Raw genomic sequence first — 17,582 nt, 5'->3', positions numbered from 1 at the left:
AAACGCTACAAACTTTTTCATTATGGTGGCGCGACCTTTCTGTAATGATTTTTAGGCGGAAAGACTATAATGCACACGCACAATACATGCTGAAAAAAATTGCTTACACTAATCACGTCATGATTGTAATATAGTCATGACGCCCGACATATTATGTCGGACAATGCGCTTTTACTAATTGTTGTTTTTAATTAATAACGCTTTAAGCTTTGGTTGTGTGTACAGACAATGACGAGATGTGCGACATGGTGGACTATCAAAAAAAGTTCGAGATGCTTAACACGTTCGACCAAGACTCGAGATCTGAAGATGTTTCAGCACAGTTTCAGTACTACGGACAGTGTAAGTGCTTTAATTGAGGGAAATGCACTAATAATCAATTATGGAAATTATGAGCTATACTAATCTGACAAAACTATAAATAAAATCTTTAGAGCCCTGTAAATTTTAAGTTATCGTTATCCAAATGAACGCAAATTAACGTAGTAATGTATGAGGTTAAGTTAATGTAATTTATGATGAAACTTTTATGAAGACAATTAAGTTTTCTTTTTGCAAACATTAATTACGTAATAATCTTATGGGAGCTGAAATTGCAACTCATTATTTGTATTTGTGTGTCGTAAATCATTGGGTTTCGGGATTTATTATATTTTTTTAACGTTTGCAACACTTGTTTTGATCATTTAAATTAATTAATCTTTTATTAAAGTATAACTTTTCAACATCTAGAGCTCAGAAATGTTCGTTTTACCTACTTAATTGAAAATTGGAATATCTTTGAACGGACGCGATAAACTTGGGAGAATTGCAATTATTACGATTTGGCGTTAATAAAATTATAATTCATTTGGTGTCTTTATCGCTTTCACACGTTCGTACGAGTAAAGCTCTAATCAATTTAATCATCGTTTTTCCATAAATGTTTCAGCAGCAGGCAATTCGGAAGATAGCGACTACACGAGCGATTTTAATTATCCAATATGTCAGCAACAAGCCAACTCGTCGGCGTCACAGTTCAGGAATCTTGCTGGCCAATTAGATATGAGTCCTACCAGCAGTCCGGAACATCTACCCGTAGCCAGTACATATTTTAATATTATAACTTAACTGATTTATTAGTTAGTATAAGTGAATGTGTTTACAATGATCAACAGCAGGCTCGTATTTTTACGAAGCGTTTGTAATTTGATTTTGGAGGTACGGGAATTACCTTATATCTCATTATATTCGAAGGCACTTGCTCAAATTACTTCATATGAGATAGGCGAACTTTGAATAAAATATCGAATCAGTCGTAATGTCTGATATTTGGCAATGCTTTTGACTGAAGATAATATACTTAATAATTGAACTACATCGCGATCCTCAGTCATTTCATTTTATTTATTCTTTTTGACTGCACTTGAATTAATTGAATTTTAACATTTGCCAGCATAAACATTTGATAACTAAACCGCTACAAACAATAAATTTACAAAGCTTTAATGTTAAAGAAGTACATTGCAATGAAAATACATTTTTTCGTTATTTTTAAACCGTTTATTTTCTCTTGGACATTTTTTGATATATTTTTTTTTGTTTGTGAAACTCAATTTCGTGGACTGTTCGTGTTCAACAGTAAATAATCGCGTGTCATTACTATCTTAAGTAAAAGTAGGTATATCCTCATTATCCAATATCTTATATTTACTCATATTTTTCCGCCACGTGTTCTTTTTAATGTCGTTTTTTTTATTATAAATTAAAATAATAAATGAACATGTAATATATTTAACCGTAAAATGAGGAAAAACGTATTTATGCTTCATTCCTCCTTTAATTTTCATTACCCATCTTTTACTTTTATAAATATCACTATTTTTATTTTGTTTGCAAATTTCTTTAAAAACTTTTTATCGAGCAGAAAAAAAGTTTTAATAACAATTTTTTAAAAAATATTGCCATAACTTTTGAACGGTATGCGTTATCTTGTTGTTTTAAGACGTGTATAACTTAGTGAGTTAATATAATGTGATCTAGAATACTTTAAGAACATACAACTTTCTATTTAAGTAAGAAAATTATTAACATTTCCCATTATTCGGTGTCTACAGTGTTCTGAAAAGGAATTAATTTCGTTGTCCTTTTAGTTTATATACCAATTATTATTACAGTGTTATCTATATAACGATGTGTCAATCTAATACATTTTAATTACTATGTAAATTGTTCATGTAATAAATTGATGTTTTAGAAACTGATGGAATTAATCGACATAATATGTACAATCCCCAGGCTTATGACGAGAGAAGAGTACCGGACGAAAATTTGTATTACAATAGTAGGCCAAGTGATTACAAAGATCAAAAAAGGTAAGGAAATCTTTTACATTATTAGATTTTGTAACCTATAAAAAAAGTAGGTTTTAAGTCTGATTGACTTATCATATTATCTGGTATAGGCGAAAAAATGATTTAAAATTGGGTGATACTGGTGAATGGTATGAAGAAGGGTCTTCTACGACGTTTCACGAACAAGAAAGGTTTGCTAGTTCTTCTAGACATTCGTGTAAAAAACACATTTCCAAATATCATCAAAGAAAAACGAATAAAAGTATGATGGGTTTTTATTTTTATATTGCTAATAGATGCTATTCTATATATTTCAATTATTTTCATTTCTTATTCATATATACTATATTAAATTACAGTTAGGAGATCAAGTTTGGAACGTCAGACGTCAATGTATAGACCACCTTATTATGATGAATATTATGATAATGGGGACCAATATGAGCAATATGACAATAAACAGTGAGTATTTTATTTAGAATTATTATAAAAATATATTATATTAAATAATTATGACTAAATTAAAATTTTTTTTTACTTTAAATAAAGTATTTATTTTAATAAATTAATTTATGAAAATATAAAACTTATTAAGTTTAATTTAATACAAAATATTTAATTTTGCAGAAAATGTGAGTCAGTTATCCCTTATGGTTCATCAAACTATTATAATAATGAGCCTAGTGAAGTGATATATAGTTATGAAAATAGGTGAGATAGAATATTATTTTTAAATGTCAATAGTGTTGAGCTATTTAAATGACGTATACTTGTAGTTACAGTTATTCGAATCAAAAAGAAGAGGACAGTCAATGGGATGGTGGAGGTGAAAACGAATACTATTACTCACCCGAATTGAGTGAGACTCATCAACTAAAAACAACATATCCTATTCAGCAAGCAGTTGACGAAGAAAATGAAGAGGTATAGGAAAACCAATACTAGAATCGACACTATTTGAAACCATGGCCCAAGGGTCTTTTATCTCTAATTTTTCAATTGTATACCCAATATTTATTTATCACGCCTGTTAGTTTTTTATATAAAAAAAAGCAAATGTATAAGATAGCCATGAAAACTAAAATTAACTTGAATTGACTTAACGCGATTCAATAGTATAGTAGTGGTAGTATGTGTTTATTAAAAAACCAAAACTTAAAATATTCAACATTATAATATAAAAGAATACTTTAGTAAAACTTTAAATAAATGTAATGATTGAAATTTAAGAACCATTTATATTATTTATTAGCTCACAAGTGTTAAAAATACATTCTTAAAAAAAAAATTGTATTTTCTCAAAAAAAAAAAAAAAAAATACTTAATACAAAATAAAGTTAAAATACTTAGAAAAGTTTTCAAAATATTCAAATAAAAAATATAATGATAACATTTCGAATTTAAATTACAGTCAAAATAATAATGAATCATCTAGTAATCTACGTTATGTGCAATTATACTATCCTCTTTCAATTTTTCAAATTTTTATGCTTGTGGCCTTGCTAAAAATATAGAGATAAATATGACGTAAAGTAATTTGTTATCATTCGCTGTGAAAATGCATCAAATGGTAATTAGAATCTATTAAATAATCTAATTAATTATGTATGTCCTCATTTAAAAAATCAAAATTTATAACTACTATGATGTTAGATTTAAAATATGTATAAATAAAAAATTGTTAAAGTGAGCTATTCCATATTTATTTTTATTAACTTAATATGGAAGAAATATTTTTAACTTTATATAAATATAAAAAATATATTTTAATCAGTAAGAGAATAAGGTATATCGTACAAATAGTTATATGTTTTCCTATACCTTATATATATATATATATATACATAATTTATTGTATATAAGTTATTTTGGTGAATTAAAAATTAATCTAAGATAATAATTATATTAATTAGCTTAATTAATAAGGTAATAATTACTACTGATTTAATAATTTGTTTATACTTTATATCATTCAGGGAAATTAATAAATTTACTTTATTAAACTTCTTTTAAGCATAATATTTTAGAATTTTAATCACAGCTAATTTATTAAAATTATTATCCATAGTCTTTCTTTTATTCTTTTATCTTTCTAGGTTTAAATTATTAGGCATATATAATAATTAAAAATGCCATACCCATTGTTAATGTCGAAATATATGAATACAATATTGCAATTTATAATAATGTAAGTTACTCTCATAAGCATAACTAGTAAAATAGGAGAATTTAGTTTGTCCGATGAAAAATTAGCCCTACAAAAATAAAGAAAATTATTTATATTGTTTAAAAAAAATTAAGAGGGAAATTAATTTAGAATATAAAAAAATTTGTTCTGTGAGTTTATTTATAAAAATTAATATTTCAAAATATTATTTCAAAATTTGCAACCACAAGCAAATATAAATTAATTATAAATATAATTTATTTATTCAGAATTAAATATTAGTTGTTGTCATATGGGATAGCTTATAGAATAAATAAATAAACAGAAAGTGGCGTACTTATGATAATTGGATTTTAATATTTTTAATAATATTTAATCATTTTATTTCAAATAGTACTATTCAAAAAAATACAATAAAAATTTGTTTTATTGATTTTTTATATGATTTCATTATTTAATAATCGTTATTTTATGAACTATAATTAACTTATTAAGATTAAAATTGTATTCCTTAATAAATAGATTGTAATTTTGTTTTAAAAAATCCCATTAAAAATATTTAAATATAATTACTAACTAATTTCATAAATTTGCATCTTGAATTTTGCATTCAGATACTAAAGATTAAATGTGTCCATGTATTAAAATATAGATAGCGAATGTAAACATGTGTTAATAATTTCAAATGAAACGCTCTATAAATGGCTAATAAAAAAATGTTGAGAAAGAATAAAAAACGTTTTCTTAGTAATTGTATATGGAAAATACCACTTTTTTATTATAAAACTCAAAGTTTTCATGCACGTTGTTTTATTTAATATATTTTTGTATTTTTTAGATTTACTATTCGCCAAATCATAGCTATGACTACCAAGAAATGCCTTTTGAGGTGCCTCCTCCTGCCATACCAGCTCAACGACATAAACAACTTCCAGAAATACCAATGAAAAAACAGCCGTATATGGATTACTATTCGAATTCTTTTTATAGTGAACAACAAGTTTCCATTACAAAGAAAATCCTCCCTCGAATACCTCAATCCCGAATCAAACAGTCACCATCTTTGCAACAAACATATCAAAAAACATTACGAAGGAACAGTATGGAACAAAGATCGAGTTCCTTTGATCATAAAGAAAATTACGAAGAATACTCTGATAGACAATATGATGAATATGATGAACCCGGGTATAATTATAATGGCAATGGTCATTACAGCCAACAAGAAAAACAGTTATATTCACAAGACACGGGTATAAATGAGTATGACAACTCTGTTCAAAGAGAACAGACAGAAGATAAAAAACCTGAAAATGGGGAGTACAATAGAAGGGACAATTTTATGAAATTTTACCAAAGAACCGTGAAACATATCGAAAGCCCTAGAATTTTTTTGCAACAACAACATACTGATTCAATGGAATCTCAAGAAGATCGTAAAGAGGTGATCATGAATACTAATTATTTGTATTTTAATACCACTTAACAAGCAACAACTAGTTTTAAAAGTATTTAAAGTATCTAAATACGTAATATATTTTACTTTAATTTACATATCTAAATAATATATATATATATATATATATATATATATATTCATTCATTATTTAATGACTAAAAAGAAATTCAAGATATATTTAATTTAATATTGTGTAGTTTGATGTAGAGCTAAAGAATACAATACAAATTTTTCTATAATTAGTTAAAATTAATATCATATCATCATATTTTATTGATTGAAGTTGAATATGGTTTTACTTTTAGTTCCATAAGTTTGTTAGTTTGGAAATTTCAAAATATTTGTCAAAATTTATTTTTATTCGTTTATGTTATTGAATATTGAAAATACGACTTGACTTCTTAAATCTGATTTCTTTATTTTGAAAACTCAATAGAAAGATTTAAAAACTTTTGCTTAATAATAATATGTTAAAGACTAAATGAAGTATTTAATAATTATTTTTACGAATTTAAGTTGATATAATTTAGCTTTACTATCTGAACTCAATAAAATGTACAAATTTAAAGCGTTAGAAGAATATTAAGGCAGAAAGCTAATCCTAAATTTAAAAATAGATAATAATTTTAGTAATATATCGATCTTAATAAGTAACGAATGCATGTTTCGATACGTACTGGGTCAGACTCTAGAGTTTAATAACTGAAGATATTTAATTTTTTTAAGTTTGAACTATTTATAGTTTTGAATATAATATGAAATTTGTATAATTCAATTTACACTAAACAAAATTAATTAATTAACATAATTTAAAATTTAAATTCAAAATTTATTTAAAATTTTAAAATATTTGAAGTATACAGAGTGGCCCAGCACTCACTGACAACTTAATTTACTTTTGATCCAATTAATATTTTTTGCTAATTTTTTTTTTACTATATAATATACTTATGGGCTATAATAATGTAATAAGTATAATTTTTATAATTAAATAAAAAAATTAATAATTTAAAAAATTTACGAGAAATGTTTAAAAAAAATTCAAAATAACCATTTTTTGAATAAATGCTAAGAAATAATTTGGTAAAAACATTTGTTGTTAATGTTTTGTAGTTAATTTTCTGTAACATTTAAATTTTTTTAATGATTCGAATTTTTCTATATTTATTCTACGGTATCAAACGCTGGCGATGTTTTATAAAAAAGGACAGAAGTAAACACAATACTTTCACACTAAATATGATATGTGTATGGATTTTTCCATGAAAATTGTTAACGTCGTAATGACCGCCTTTAATTCAAATAAAAACACGAACAAACCTATAACTTAATAAGTAGTTTTATCTCTTTAGTAGATAAATCTACTTATAATAACTAATAATAGAATTTATTTATCATGACTCAAGATTTATATTATGCTAAGTATAAGGTCTATTATATTTACTAACTTGGTATTAATACGATGATGAGGTATTTGATAAGGCAATTATTTCTAATCATTCACATTTAAATGCGTAAGTAATTTTCATGAAAAAAGTTACACACCTCCAAATTATAGTAATCATGAAAAGATAGTGTTTTCTTTTGTCCTTTTCTCAACACGTATTTCAATGTTTAATACCATACATAATACATGAAAATTAAAATTTTCACAAATTTTAAAATGCTACAGAATATTTACTACTGAATATTAATAAGATATTTTTTTACCAAAATTTTTCTTAAAATCTACTGTATAAAATAGCTATCTTAATTTTTTTTTTTTTACATTTTATTTAAAATTTTAAAATAGTTTATATTTTTAATAAAATGTAAAAAAATGAATTATTAAGATATAATTATAGACCTAACGTATAACTATTAAAAAAAAAAATCAGCTATAATATTAACTGAATCAAAAGTTATTTAAGTTGTCAGTGAGTGCTGGGCCACCCTGTATACTGTAATATAGTCTTAAGCTTAAAGAAGATATTCGTATATTATTATCTTATTTTATCACTAATTTTAAATAAGGACTTCATATTATATTATTATATACAAAATTTTACGTTAAATTAGAATCTTTATTTTTGTTGTTTTTTACGTGACTATTATTTTACAAATTTTATCAACATATTTTCATAAAAAAAAGGAACTTATAATTATATTATATTTAATTTTATTAGGACTCATTTGAGACTGCTGTGTCATCTATAAGTACGTCAAATAGAAGGTGGATGCAAGACTCATCTAAACCTAGTAGCTATGAGCATTACAAATCTTCTAAAGATGAGACTGGATCTCTTGGTGGCGGAGGCTACACTTTGAGAACACAAGATTCCGCTGAAAGCTATCAAGAAGATTTATTACCCATTGATGAACACGAAGTCCAAGAATCTCCTCGAGTATTGCCTAGTTCGTTAGGAGGTTCCAATACTCCTGTGGATATCTATTCTAATCAGGCTAAACGGTTTTCTCCGTCAGCGTCATTACAACAACAGCAATTACAACAATCGCAACCGTACCAACCATTTCAACAGATTCATCTAAGTCAGCAGCAGCAACAACAGAAACATGACGAAGATGATTTGTTGGATGAAGACCAGGAAGATTTGGACAATCATTTGGATATGCAAAAGAACAAAGAACTCCTTTTGACTGATGAGATGGGTGGTGCAAGAACAACAATCATAGACCCATCAGCACCTGAAGATAAGAGAAATTTGGCCAGGGTGAGATGGCATAAAGCTTACAATAAGATTGTGCATCAATTAAACGTAAGTACATTATACAAAGTTTCCCTTTTAGAAATTTTAAGATTTCAGGATCTTTTAAAACACTACCGACCATGGTAAATAATTAGAGTTTGTGAATCTTGCATTTATTTAGCAAATATCTCATTCACTAGAAATATATGTCAATTATTATGTATTAGCCAAAAATAATATTCATTATACAGGATGTTTAGTAAGTCAGGAAACGGGTTTCTANTATACAGGGTGTTCAGTAAGTCAGGAAACGGGTTTCTATTGTTCTCATTGTTTGTAACAATGAGAACAATAGAAACCCGTTTCCTGACTTACTGAACACCCTGTATAATAACAACAATAATATCGTAAAAATAAATTTGGTAAACATAATGAAACAAATCAACGGAAAAGCTTTACCAAGGGATCATTTAATACCCTCATCTAATTTGTACTAAATATAAAATGGACATTATATGGTTCGACCTTTTGACTATGTACAGAATTTACCCCAATAGTGCTATAAATAATTGTCGGAAAATTGTATCCGAAATTCCGTATTTAGGGAAAACGGTATCTACCTACCTACGTAGGCTATAACACAAATATATGTTTATGCATTATTATACAGGGTGTTCAGTAAGTCAGAAAACGGGTTTCTATTGTTCTCATTGTTACAAACAATGAGAACAATAGAAACCCGTTTCCTGACTTACTGAACACCCTGTATACAAGCCGGTAAGCGGCTTTTGCGATCGATGTGCTATGCGTGTTTTCCGACTTGTGAACTCAGGAGTAGAAAAAAATATACATTCGATAATAAATGAAAACCAAATCCAAAAACAAATTTCCGTTGAGTATATGCGGTAAGAGACTATATCAACATAGTCATGGTAACTGTGAAAAATAATATATAAGTGTAAGTTTAACCAATTGAATTATTAATTTTTGATGAAGGGTATACGTTGATATAAAGATTATTTTATATTTAACCAAAAATTAAAACAATTTCTAAAAAAACTATGATCAAATTATTGGATTTTTCATTGACGTTTTTTTGTTTTAGTCCGATTATTTTAACACATATTAATCAAATCATAAATGAAAACTCTTGAGTTTTCTTTTAAAGATTCGGACATTTTTAAAATATTTCAATTTTAAATATACTTATACAAATTATATTATGTTATTAGATAAATAATATGATTATTCAAATTTTAAGAATAATTTCATTTATGTACACAAGAATGATGAAAAAAATTCATTTATGAAATTTATATCTATTAGTGATTCTTATTTAAAAATTAATTTCTTTAGAATCGTATGTATTGATAGAAACGATTATTTAATTTTATTACTTTGAAGAAATGATAAAAACTAGTGTTGAAAATTGGAGATACTTAAAATACTATGGACAAATTAAATATTGCATTTTCTGTTAACTAATATTGTTTTATAAAATAGCGGGATGGTTGTAAAATAGTATCCTCTCTTTGGAATATTTTTTTGTGCGCTCACAAATAATTAGGTTTTATAATTAGAAATAATAACATTTCCAAAGAGTCTGATATTCAAATAGCACATGTCGTTCTGAGATGTGAAGTTGGGTCAGGTTATTGTTTCTATGGTGCGAACGCGAACGTAAAATATGACGGGAAGACTAAAATCAATAAAACTTATGCTCTTACACTACTCGACTTTATAACTTTATTTAAGAAAACTACAACGAAATATAATCAATATAATAACACAACAATCGGTTATTGTAGTGTCATAAACTATGCAGGAGAAAATTTTGTTTATGCATAATATTAGGTCATGATAGCATGAAAATCGTGACCATGAAACCATGAGATTAATGAACATTTTATTTTTGTATAATATATATTTTGTTAAGACGTCGCTAGCCGTCAAATTTACGGGCAAAATAAAAATAAATAATTTTTTTTGGCAAATAATAAGATTGTTGATCGTTGATAGGCAGCAGGCAATGAAAATTATAAGGCATTAGGGTAGACAGCAAGGTTTCCGTGAAACATTACTCAGAGAAAGCACGGTGATTGGCTGTAGGTCGACAGTAAGTGGAGAGACGGTCGTTAGGAATTAAGTGTATTGGAAATTCAAAACCGCCCATAAATCATCGCTAAAGATTTTTCTTTTTACTCCTTTGATAATATTTTACACAACTTCGTGGGCGCTATTTTTCGGCGATTACCGCGCTGAATACTAAAACCGTCACAACGTATGGCTGCATGACTTGCTCTCAAGGGAAAATTTGCATATACAATACTATTGTTAGGCATAAGCAATTATACGCTAAAATATGTTGCGCGTATCATCTTTCAAAGCAGTGAAATAACAGCAAAAGTATGGCTCAGTAATCGTTTGATTATTATCCATTGGATACCATTTAAAGTTTAAATGAAATATAAATGATTTCTTATGAGGGTTGGACGCGAATATGCATCGAATGCGCCTGCTCTTTAAAACTGTTAATAATCTACTTCGGTGAACTCGACAGTAACTCTGTGAAACTACCAGATCGCGCCCAATGTATAACACATTTAAATTTCAGTTTTCATTACTATACATGCATTCCACCTATAGTAAAAAACGCGGTGGTTCAGTTACTGTGCGCTTTTCCTATGAAACTTTATAACTATTGTTAATCGGTATACAATATTGTTAAGCCTATTGATCATAGAGGTTAGGACATAAGCACAGCGCGTCGCGTCCATAGCTACTGCACATCTGCCCGCTATTAAATATCTAAATAATTTAAAAATTATTTATACATGGAGTAGGTCAAAATACAAAATCATCAATATACATTGAGTATGAATAAATGTATAATACTCACGTTTCGAAATAATTATATTATTGAAGTATGAAATGTGTTTATTTTAAATCTTACATTTAAAATATAGGCAACACATTTTTTTTTTTATTATCTTATTTACCATTTCTCTGGTAGATTATTTTTTCTTTCGTATATTCAAATATCAATGATCGACAAAGCCTCTTTGACGAAGGACTAGAATTATTCCAATGAATAATTTTGATATTAAATTGAGTATAGAGGAGTTCCAAAGATACCAAAGAAAATAGAAAAAGGTTACTATCACTAACTGATGTATTATTAATTCAAAAGCCTTGTTTGTACTACGTTTGTTGGCTACTGCCATCGCAACCCTATTTGTATATTATTTCGAAATCTTTGATGGTTAAGTCTATCTTTTTTCAGTATTTTGTTTTAAATGTTCGAGTTGTAGAGTGATTAAGTTATTGATATTGTAACAAAATTTATAAATATTTCATTAATTTTAATATTTTTTGAATAACTTTTTTTTTACTTTTAACACTATTCTATACTGTATTGTATGAAAGATGTAAATCTATATTTTGCTATTTAGCAGATAATCTAATATTAATATATTATTTCTTTGTCAAATAGTTATCTACTGTAAAATATAATGTATTATTGAGTGTTTATACAATAGGCGCATTGGACCGATTTTAACGCTTTTATAATGCTCGAATGCTCTGATGTTTCATTTGTAATGTCTATACAAATTTTAGATCAGCTCTTATGTTATCGTTTTGCAGCAAAAGTGAGCTACAATTAAAGCAGTACAATTAAAATATAACTGAAACACATTACGTTCATCATATCGTTAAAATAATCAAATAAATGATAACTTACAAGTATATTTATTAAAACTAAATTCTTCCATAATACAAGATTGTACAATAAATTCATGGTTTAACCAATTGCTATTTTTTCTAATAACTTTATAATAGAAAAAATTAAAAATAGTATCATGAATGAATAAGATACTATTGATAAAATTAAAAGTAATTGACAAATAATTCTTACGCGTAGGAAGTTCACCAGCCACATCGTTTTATTTTACCGAAAATAAGATTTTTTTTTATCTTAAAGCTAATGAATTTTACTAAAAGGTGTATACAGTATAAAACTGGTCTAACTGAAAATTCTTATAATATTTAAGCCTACAATCATTCGGCAATTTATTTTAAAATTATTTTTGCTTTTATAGATTAAATTAAAAGTATATTTATTTTTAATAATAAAATTAATTCGTTTATATTTTCAAAATTGTAGAATAGCTGTTTTTAAAGGTTTTTTTTACAAAAAATTTGAATGAGTCAATAACAATTTTATAACAAATGGATTAATAAAAAACTCAACATTTTGTAAATTTTTTTAAATTGAACATATAAACCAGGAATTTTAAAAATATACGTGTATACTTTATTAAAGTAGTGTTGTTTATATGATCTAAATTGAAAAAAAAAATCATACATTTGTGATTATTTGAATATTTAATTTTAAAAAATGTGCTAAGAGAAGATCGTAATTTTGTCATTTTATACTCTCATTTTGTATTTATTTAGCTTTAAAATGCACACAAAAATGAGAAAATTTTTTTTTCTCTTTTGGGAAATTCAGGTAATAGAAATATGCCCATCATTATTACCATCGTTTTATTCATTGGGTAATTGGCATTTTGTATTATAACTGTTATCATGAAATTATTTCAAATTGTAATTATAATAATTCTAGAGGTTATATATATATATAGATTTTAAATTTTAAACTGTGATGAAATCTCTTTTGTCCTGTAAAACAACAGTGTACATGTTCAATGTCTATTTAACAAAATTATTTAAACTCAATAATACAATACTATGTGGTATATTTTGGAGTAAAACTACATATTGCACAATATGTGTGATAATACCACAAACACTTCTACGTAAGCGTGTGCAAGTATTATGTACCAAACTCAACCCTTGACTCTGCACGTATACTTACGATATTATACATTTTCGATTCTAGTGTGGGTTTTGTTATGTTTCTAAAAAATAACATGTCGTTATGAAAATATAAAATTACACGTTTCCGCATAACCAAGCACCGGTTAAAGGTATATGTGTTTGTTTGACAGAGTTCTTGCAACAAAATGTCTGCACCATAGAAAGGCAGAATTTTGCTAAATATTTGTGGTATTTGGATCAAAAGTAGAAATAATCGCTTATAAAGGTGCTCTGGATTAGATCGAGAGAAACGTTTCCGGAATTCACTTTGTCTATGCGCATATTTTCTCAATGTAAAGTAAAGATAAACTTGGCCATATAAAGTTTTAAATAATCTACTGAAACGTTTGCTTGTGCAGTCTGTACATGTTTGTAACAACAGCTGTTGCTCTCAAGTCTGTATAAATAATTTTAAACGCCCTCTTGAGGTTCGACATTACGACCGTTTAACAGGAAATAAAGCAAAATGCGAGTGAAAACGTATTATAACCTTAACTAAGACTCACAGCCCCTCATAAATATAATAATTATGGGGTTTAAAATTTACTCAGAACAAAAATTATCGAGTTAGTTAATATTACTTTGCTATATCACGCGAAAGTTGAATAAAATAATCATCTTTTAGTAGCTGATATATATTTTTATCGGTTAACTATCAAAGTGAAATTTCATGAAAAAAAAAAAGAAAATGAGAAAATGATCATTTTTCACTTTTATTAATAATTACAGAATATTTCCATGTTGATTGTTTTTTTGAATCGACAAATAAAAATGTTTAATCCATGAACGCGATTTTTAAAAAACATTAATTTTGATCAAAACTATCGATTCTAGCGATAGAATACAAATATGTTAAAATTTAAGTATACCAGACAAGGTTGTTTGAATTGTAATTAACGATAGTTGAATGACTACGCATATTCAAGCATAAAATGAGTGAAGTAATATTAAAAATTCATATTTTAACTATTGACTGCTACAGTACCCTGGGTTGTGTGCGTTTTTTATTTAACGATATTACTTAAAATTGAATTTGTTTTATCATTTGACCTGGTTTTCACGTGTCAGATGTTATTAATTTTTACAAGAGTTTAAAACAAATAACTACTAGAGTGTCAAGTGCATTTTGAAGATGAAATTCCTTTGGTATTTCCTCTTCTTTGAATTGGACCTTAACGCTTTGAAATGTTATTTAAGCTTACCTCACGAATTTGTGTCGTGGTAAATCATTTTGGCAGGTGGGTTGCAGGGTAGGCAATTAAATGGCGATAAAACCTGAAACTGAAAACGAATCGCAGCGACCTTGATTTATTTTACTCGGCGATTCTTTAAAAGTGGTGCGTTCGACAATTTATAATGAAAAAAATACTTTTGTTCTCTTCTCTGCGGTTTTCGCGTCACTGTAAGGTATCCAATACACCGAGCAGTTTTGTTCTAAATTCACTGCGCGTATAAGCAACACAGTGTAAGATAAGTCACACGTGTGATACTAGATACTCGACAGCTGCATCATTAGATGACTGTTTTTGTTACTAGGCGCAGTTTCCGTCACTAGCCATTACAAAGGCGTAAAGTTTTCTACGAAAAAGTTACATTATCGCCAAAAAACGATTTACACGTGGAACCTCAACTTGGCGTTATTGCAAAACATAAAACTTCATTAATCAGCAAATCACTTCTTGTCTTCATTCGGAGCGTTATGTGATAAAACTACGATTTCTCGTATCGCGTTCCGGTAATTTTGTTTATTTTTACCAGCAATACCGCCGAGGATACTACGAAAAATAAAGAAAGTCCAGTGCTTATTGAAACAGTTTTCTGTTATAGTTTTTGTTGTTTTGCCTGTATTAACAAATGTTCTTTATTGCTTTTGGCCTGGCTACATTGTCGTTTAGTATATGCGGGACGCAAATTCACCAACGGCTTATAAAAGTCGTTAAAAACTACGACGGAAAACACGGACCGGTGTAACGACATTAGGTAATCGTGACGTCCAAGAGCTATCATATAATTTACACGAGTACACGAAGATTTTGGGACAAGAGTTTAACAGTAGTAGTAGTTGTAGTTGTATTTATTTTCGTGGTACAATTTTGGTAAAAGGAAGAACAACTGTTTTACACAGCTCTTCGAGTTTTCGCGTGCACGTGATGCGACAAAGATCAATACACCACCCGAAACTAATTCGGTAGAGTCAGTCAAAAGGCTTTTACGGCATCACTTTGTTTTACGGGCACACCGAACTGGGAACGCGAACAATAACATTTTGTAGCTGTGTCTTTTCGCCAGATATATATTATTTTCATCAAACAAATCCTAGACATGGTCGTATTCGATTGTAACACTATAAACGCTCGTGTATTTATGAGAAATTTAAATGTTTATAGTGTCGGCACTCGAATGTTACATTCGAGAGTTAGTCGATCTTGGCTGTTCCTTTGAAACTGTACGCCGAGAAGGTTAATTGAAACCAAAAATTCAATTACAAATACTCCCTAGGATTTAATTCAATCGGCTAAAAGTAACCCGCTTATATTGTGTAATTTGTTTTTACAGCCCTTCGATTGTGCCAAAAGTTCGTTTGTCATATGGACGCCCTCGTTCTCCAAGTAATTATTACAGTATAGCAATCGTGTATGTGTACAGTAATTACTATGTGAGCCGGATTTCGGTCTACCGTGAAGCGCATGCAGCGATATGACTTTGTTAATCGAGGCCGGGTGACATCCCTTAAAGATGTTTGTTTCTAACCGGAGTTGAGCGTAATTATGAAAATGTCGTTATCAAGATGATACGCGATACGCCTCAACGGCTGTGCAATAAAAAGGATAGAGCTAAGTGAGAAGGCTGAAATATCAATTATATTTTATTTTCTTACGACGGACCTTCAGAAAGAAAATGTCGGTGGAGACCATTAGTTGCCCGGCAAAATCAAAAGGAATGCGACTTGAATGGATCGTGTTCTTGAGCTTTGTGAGCAACACTCGGTCTCAAGGTCAACTAAAAACCGTAGAACGGTATCTTATGTTAGGTATTAGTTACGAAGAATTGTTGTTATCGTCTAATCGGTTAAGGACAGTAATTGATAGTAAAACGTTTAAAACCGTCATTTGTTTTACAAAGTAGTCTTATTAAAACTCGAGGCGCTGTAGTGAAAAAACAACAATGTTTTTTTCATTTGTTCGGTGAACAAATGAGCACACGGTAAAAGAGTTGGGTCTGAGTGACTTTTGAATTTAGATTAGCTAAAAAAAGTATGGCCGACACTCTCACGCCATTACATTTTGTACACTTTACAGCCGTTGTAGTGTAATAATAAAAACAGTGTGCCGGTGTCGCCACCAAAGCCGCGCGGGGCGCACTACATGTTAATTACGCGTTGGCCAGTTTACAGGTGCCGCGAGCTAACGAATTTTCATATGGCCGCCGCTGACGGAATCTAATCGAGTTTTACCTTAGCCCGCGTCGTCTGCCGGCACGTTTTGGAAACATAATTTCGGGACACCACAGCGGCCTAGTGTATTATCCGCGCGAAGGCGGAGTGGGGCGACGTTACCATGCGGGTGCCCGTCGTCGTCGTCGTGGCGTGGCGTGCTAGTGAAACCAGCCGAAAAACGTTTTCAAACACTTGTTCCATTTGTGTAACAGGAGGACAACGCACGTCTGGCAAATTGAATGTTTTCCGGCGGTGTACACTCCGAAACGGTCGACTTGCTATTAATACGTGTGTAACAATGGGCCGAGTTGAATGCGTTTACGTTGTATATGAACGGCAGAAGCATCACGTGACAGCGCCGGCCAATTTTCATTAAATTATGCTAAACATGCACTTACCCTCCACCCAAACATAAACACGTCGTTACTGCAGTTTTTACTTCACGAATACGAAATTACAGTAATTTATGACGCTAATGTAAACCATCGTGATATTATATTAATATAAATCTTGTGCTCAGTAGAATGTTTGATCATATGCACACGAAAGCCGAGGCATTTAAGACCCCGCGGTATTATTTACACGTACCTTAGTTATCACGTGTATAAACGCGTTGTAT

The 17,582-nt window shown here is 28.8% G+C and overlaps 1 protein-coding gene across 11 annotated transcripts in view; it reads left to right on the top strand.

Moving 5' to 3' along the window:
• LOC126901406 (protein unc-13 homolog A) overlaps window positions 1-17,582 on the top strand; it is a 114,438-nt gene that overhangs the window by 25,633 nt on the left and 71,223 nt on the right. For 2 of the 11 annotated variants that reach the window (XM_050677824.1, XM_050677823.1), the window contains 9 exons: window positions 226-342; window positions 932-1,084; window positions 2,237-2,354; window positions 2,444-2,595; window positions 2,693-2,795; window positions 2,961-3,044; window positions 3,110-3,257; window positions 5,339-5,944; window positions 8,125-8,715. In XM_050677824.1, the coding sequence (XP_050533781.1) occupies window positions 226-342; window positions 932-1,084; window positions 2,237-2,354; window positions 2,444-2,595; window positions 2,693-2,795; window positions 2,961-3,044; window positions 3,110-3,257; window positions 5,339-5,944; window positions 8,125-8,715 (2,072 nt within the window). Of the gene's footprint in view, window positions 1-207; window positions 343-931; window positions 1,085-2,236; window positions 2,355-2,443; window positions 2,596-2,692; window positions 2,796-2,960; window positions 3,045-3,109; window positions 3,258-5,338; window positions 5,945-8,124; window positions 8,716-17,582 lie in introns of all 11 variants that reach the window. The other 9 variants (XM_050677819.1, XM_050677820.1, XM_050677829.1 and 6 more) reach the window with 6 other exon arrangements.

The sequence above is a fragment of the Daktulosphaira vitifoliae genome, unplaced genomic scaffold (assembly GCF_025091365.1).
Source record: "Daktulosphaira vitifoliae isolate Bord-2020 unplaced genomic scaffold, ASM2509136v1 Scaffold_3, whole genome shotgun sequence".
In the NCBI taxonomy this organism is placed as follows: domain Eukaryota; kingdom Metazoa; phylum Arthropoda; class Insecta; order Hemiptera; family Phylloxeridae; genus Daktulosphaira; species Daktulosphaira vitifoliae.
Note: the sequence above shows the minus strand (reverse complement) of the source record. Positions and strands in the feature narration are given on the sequence as shown.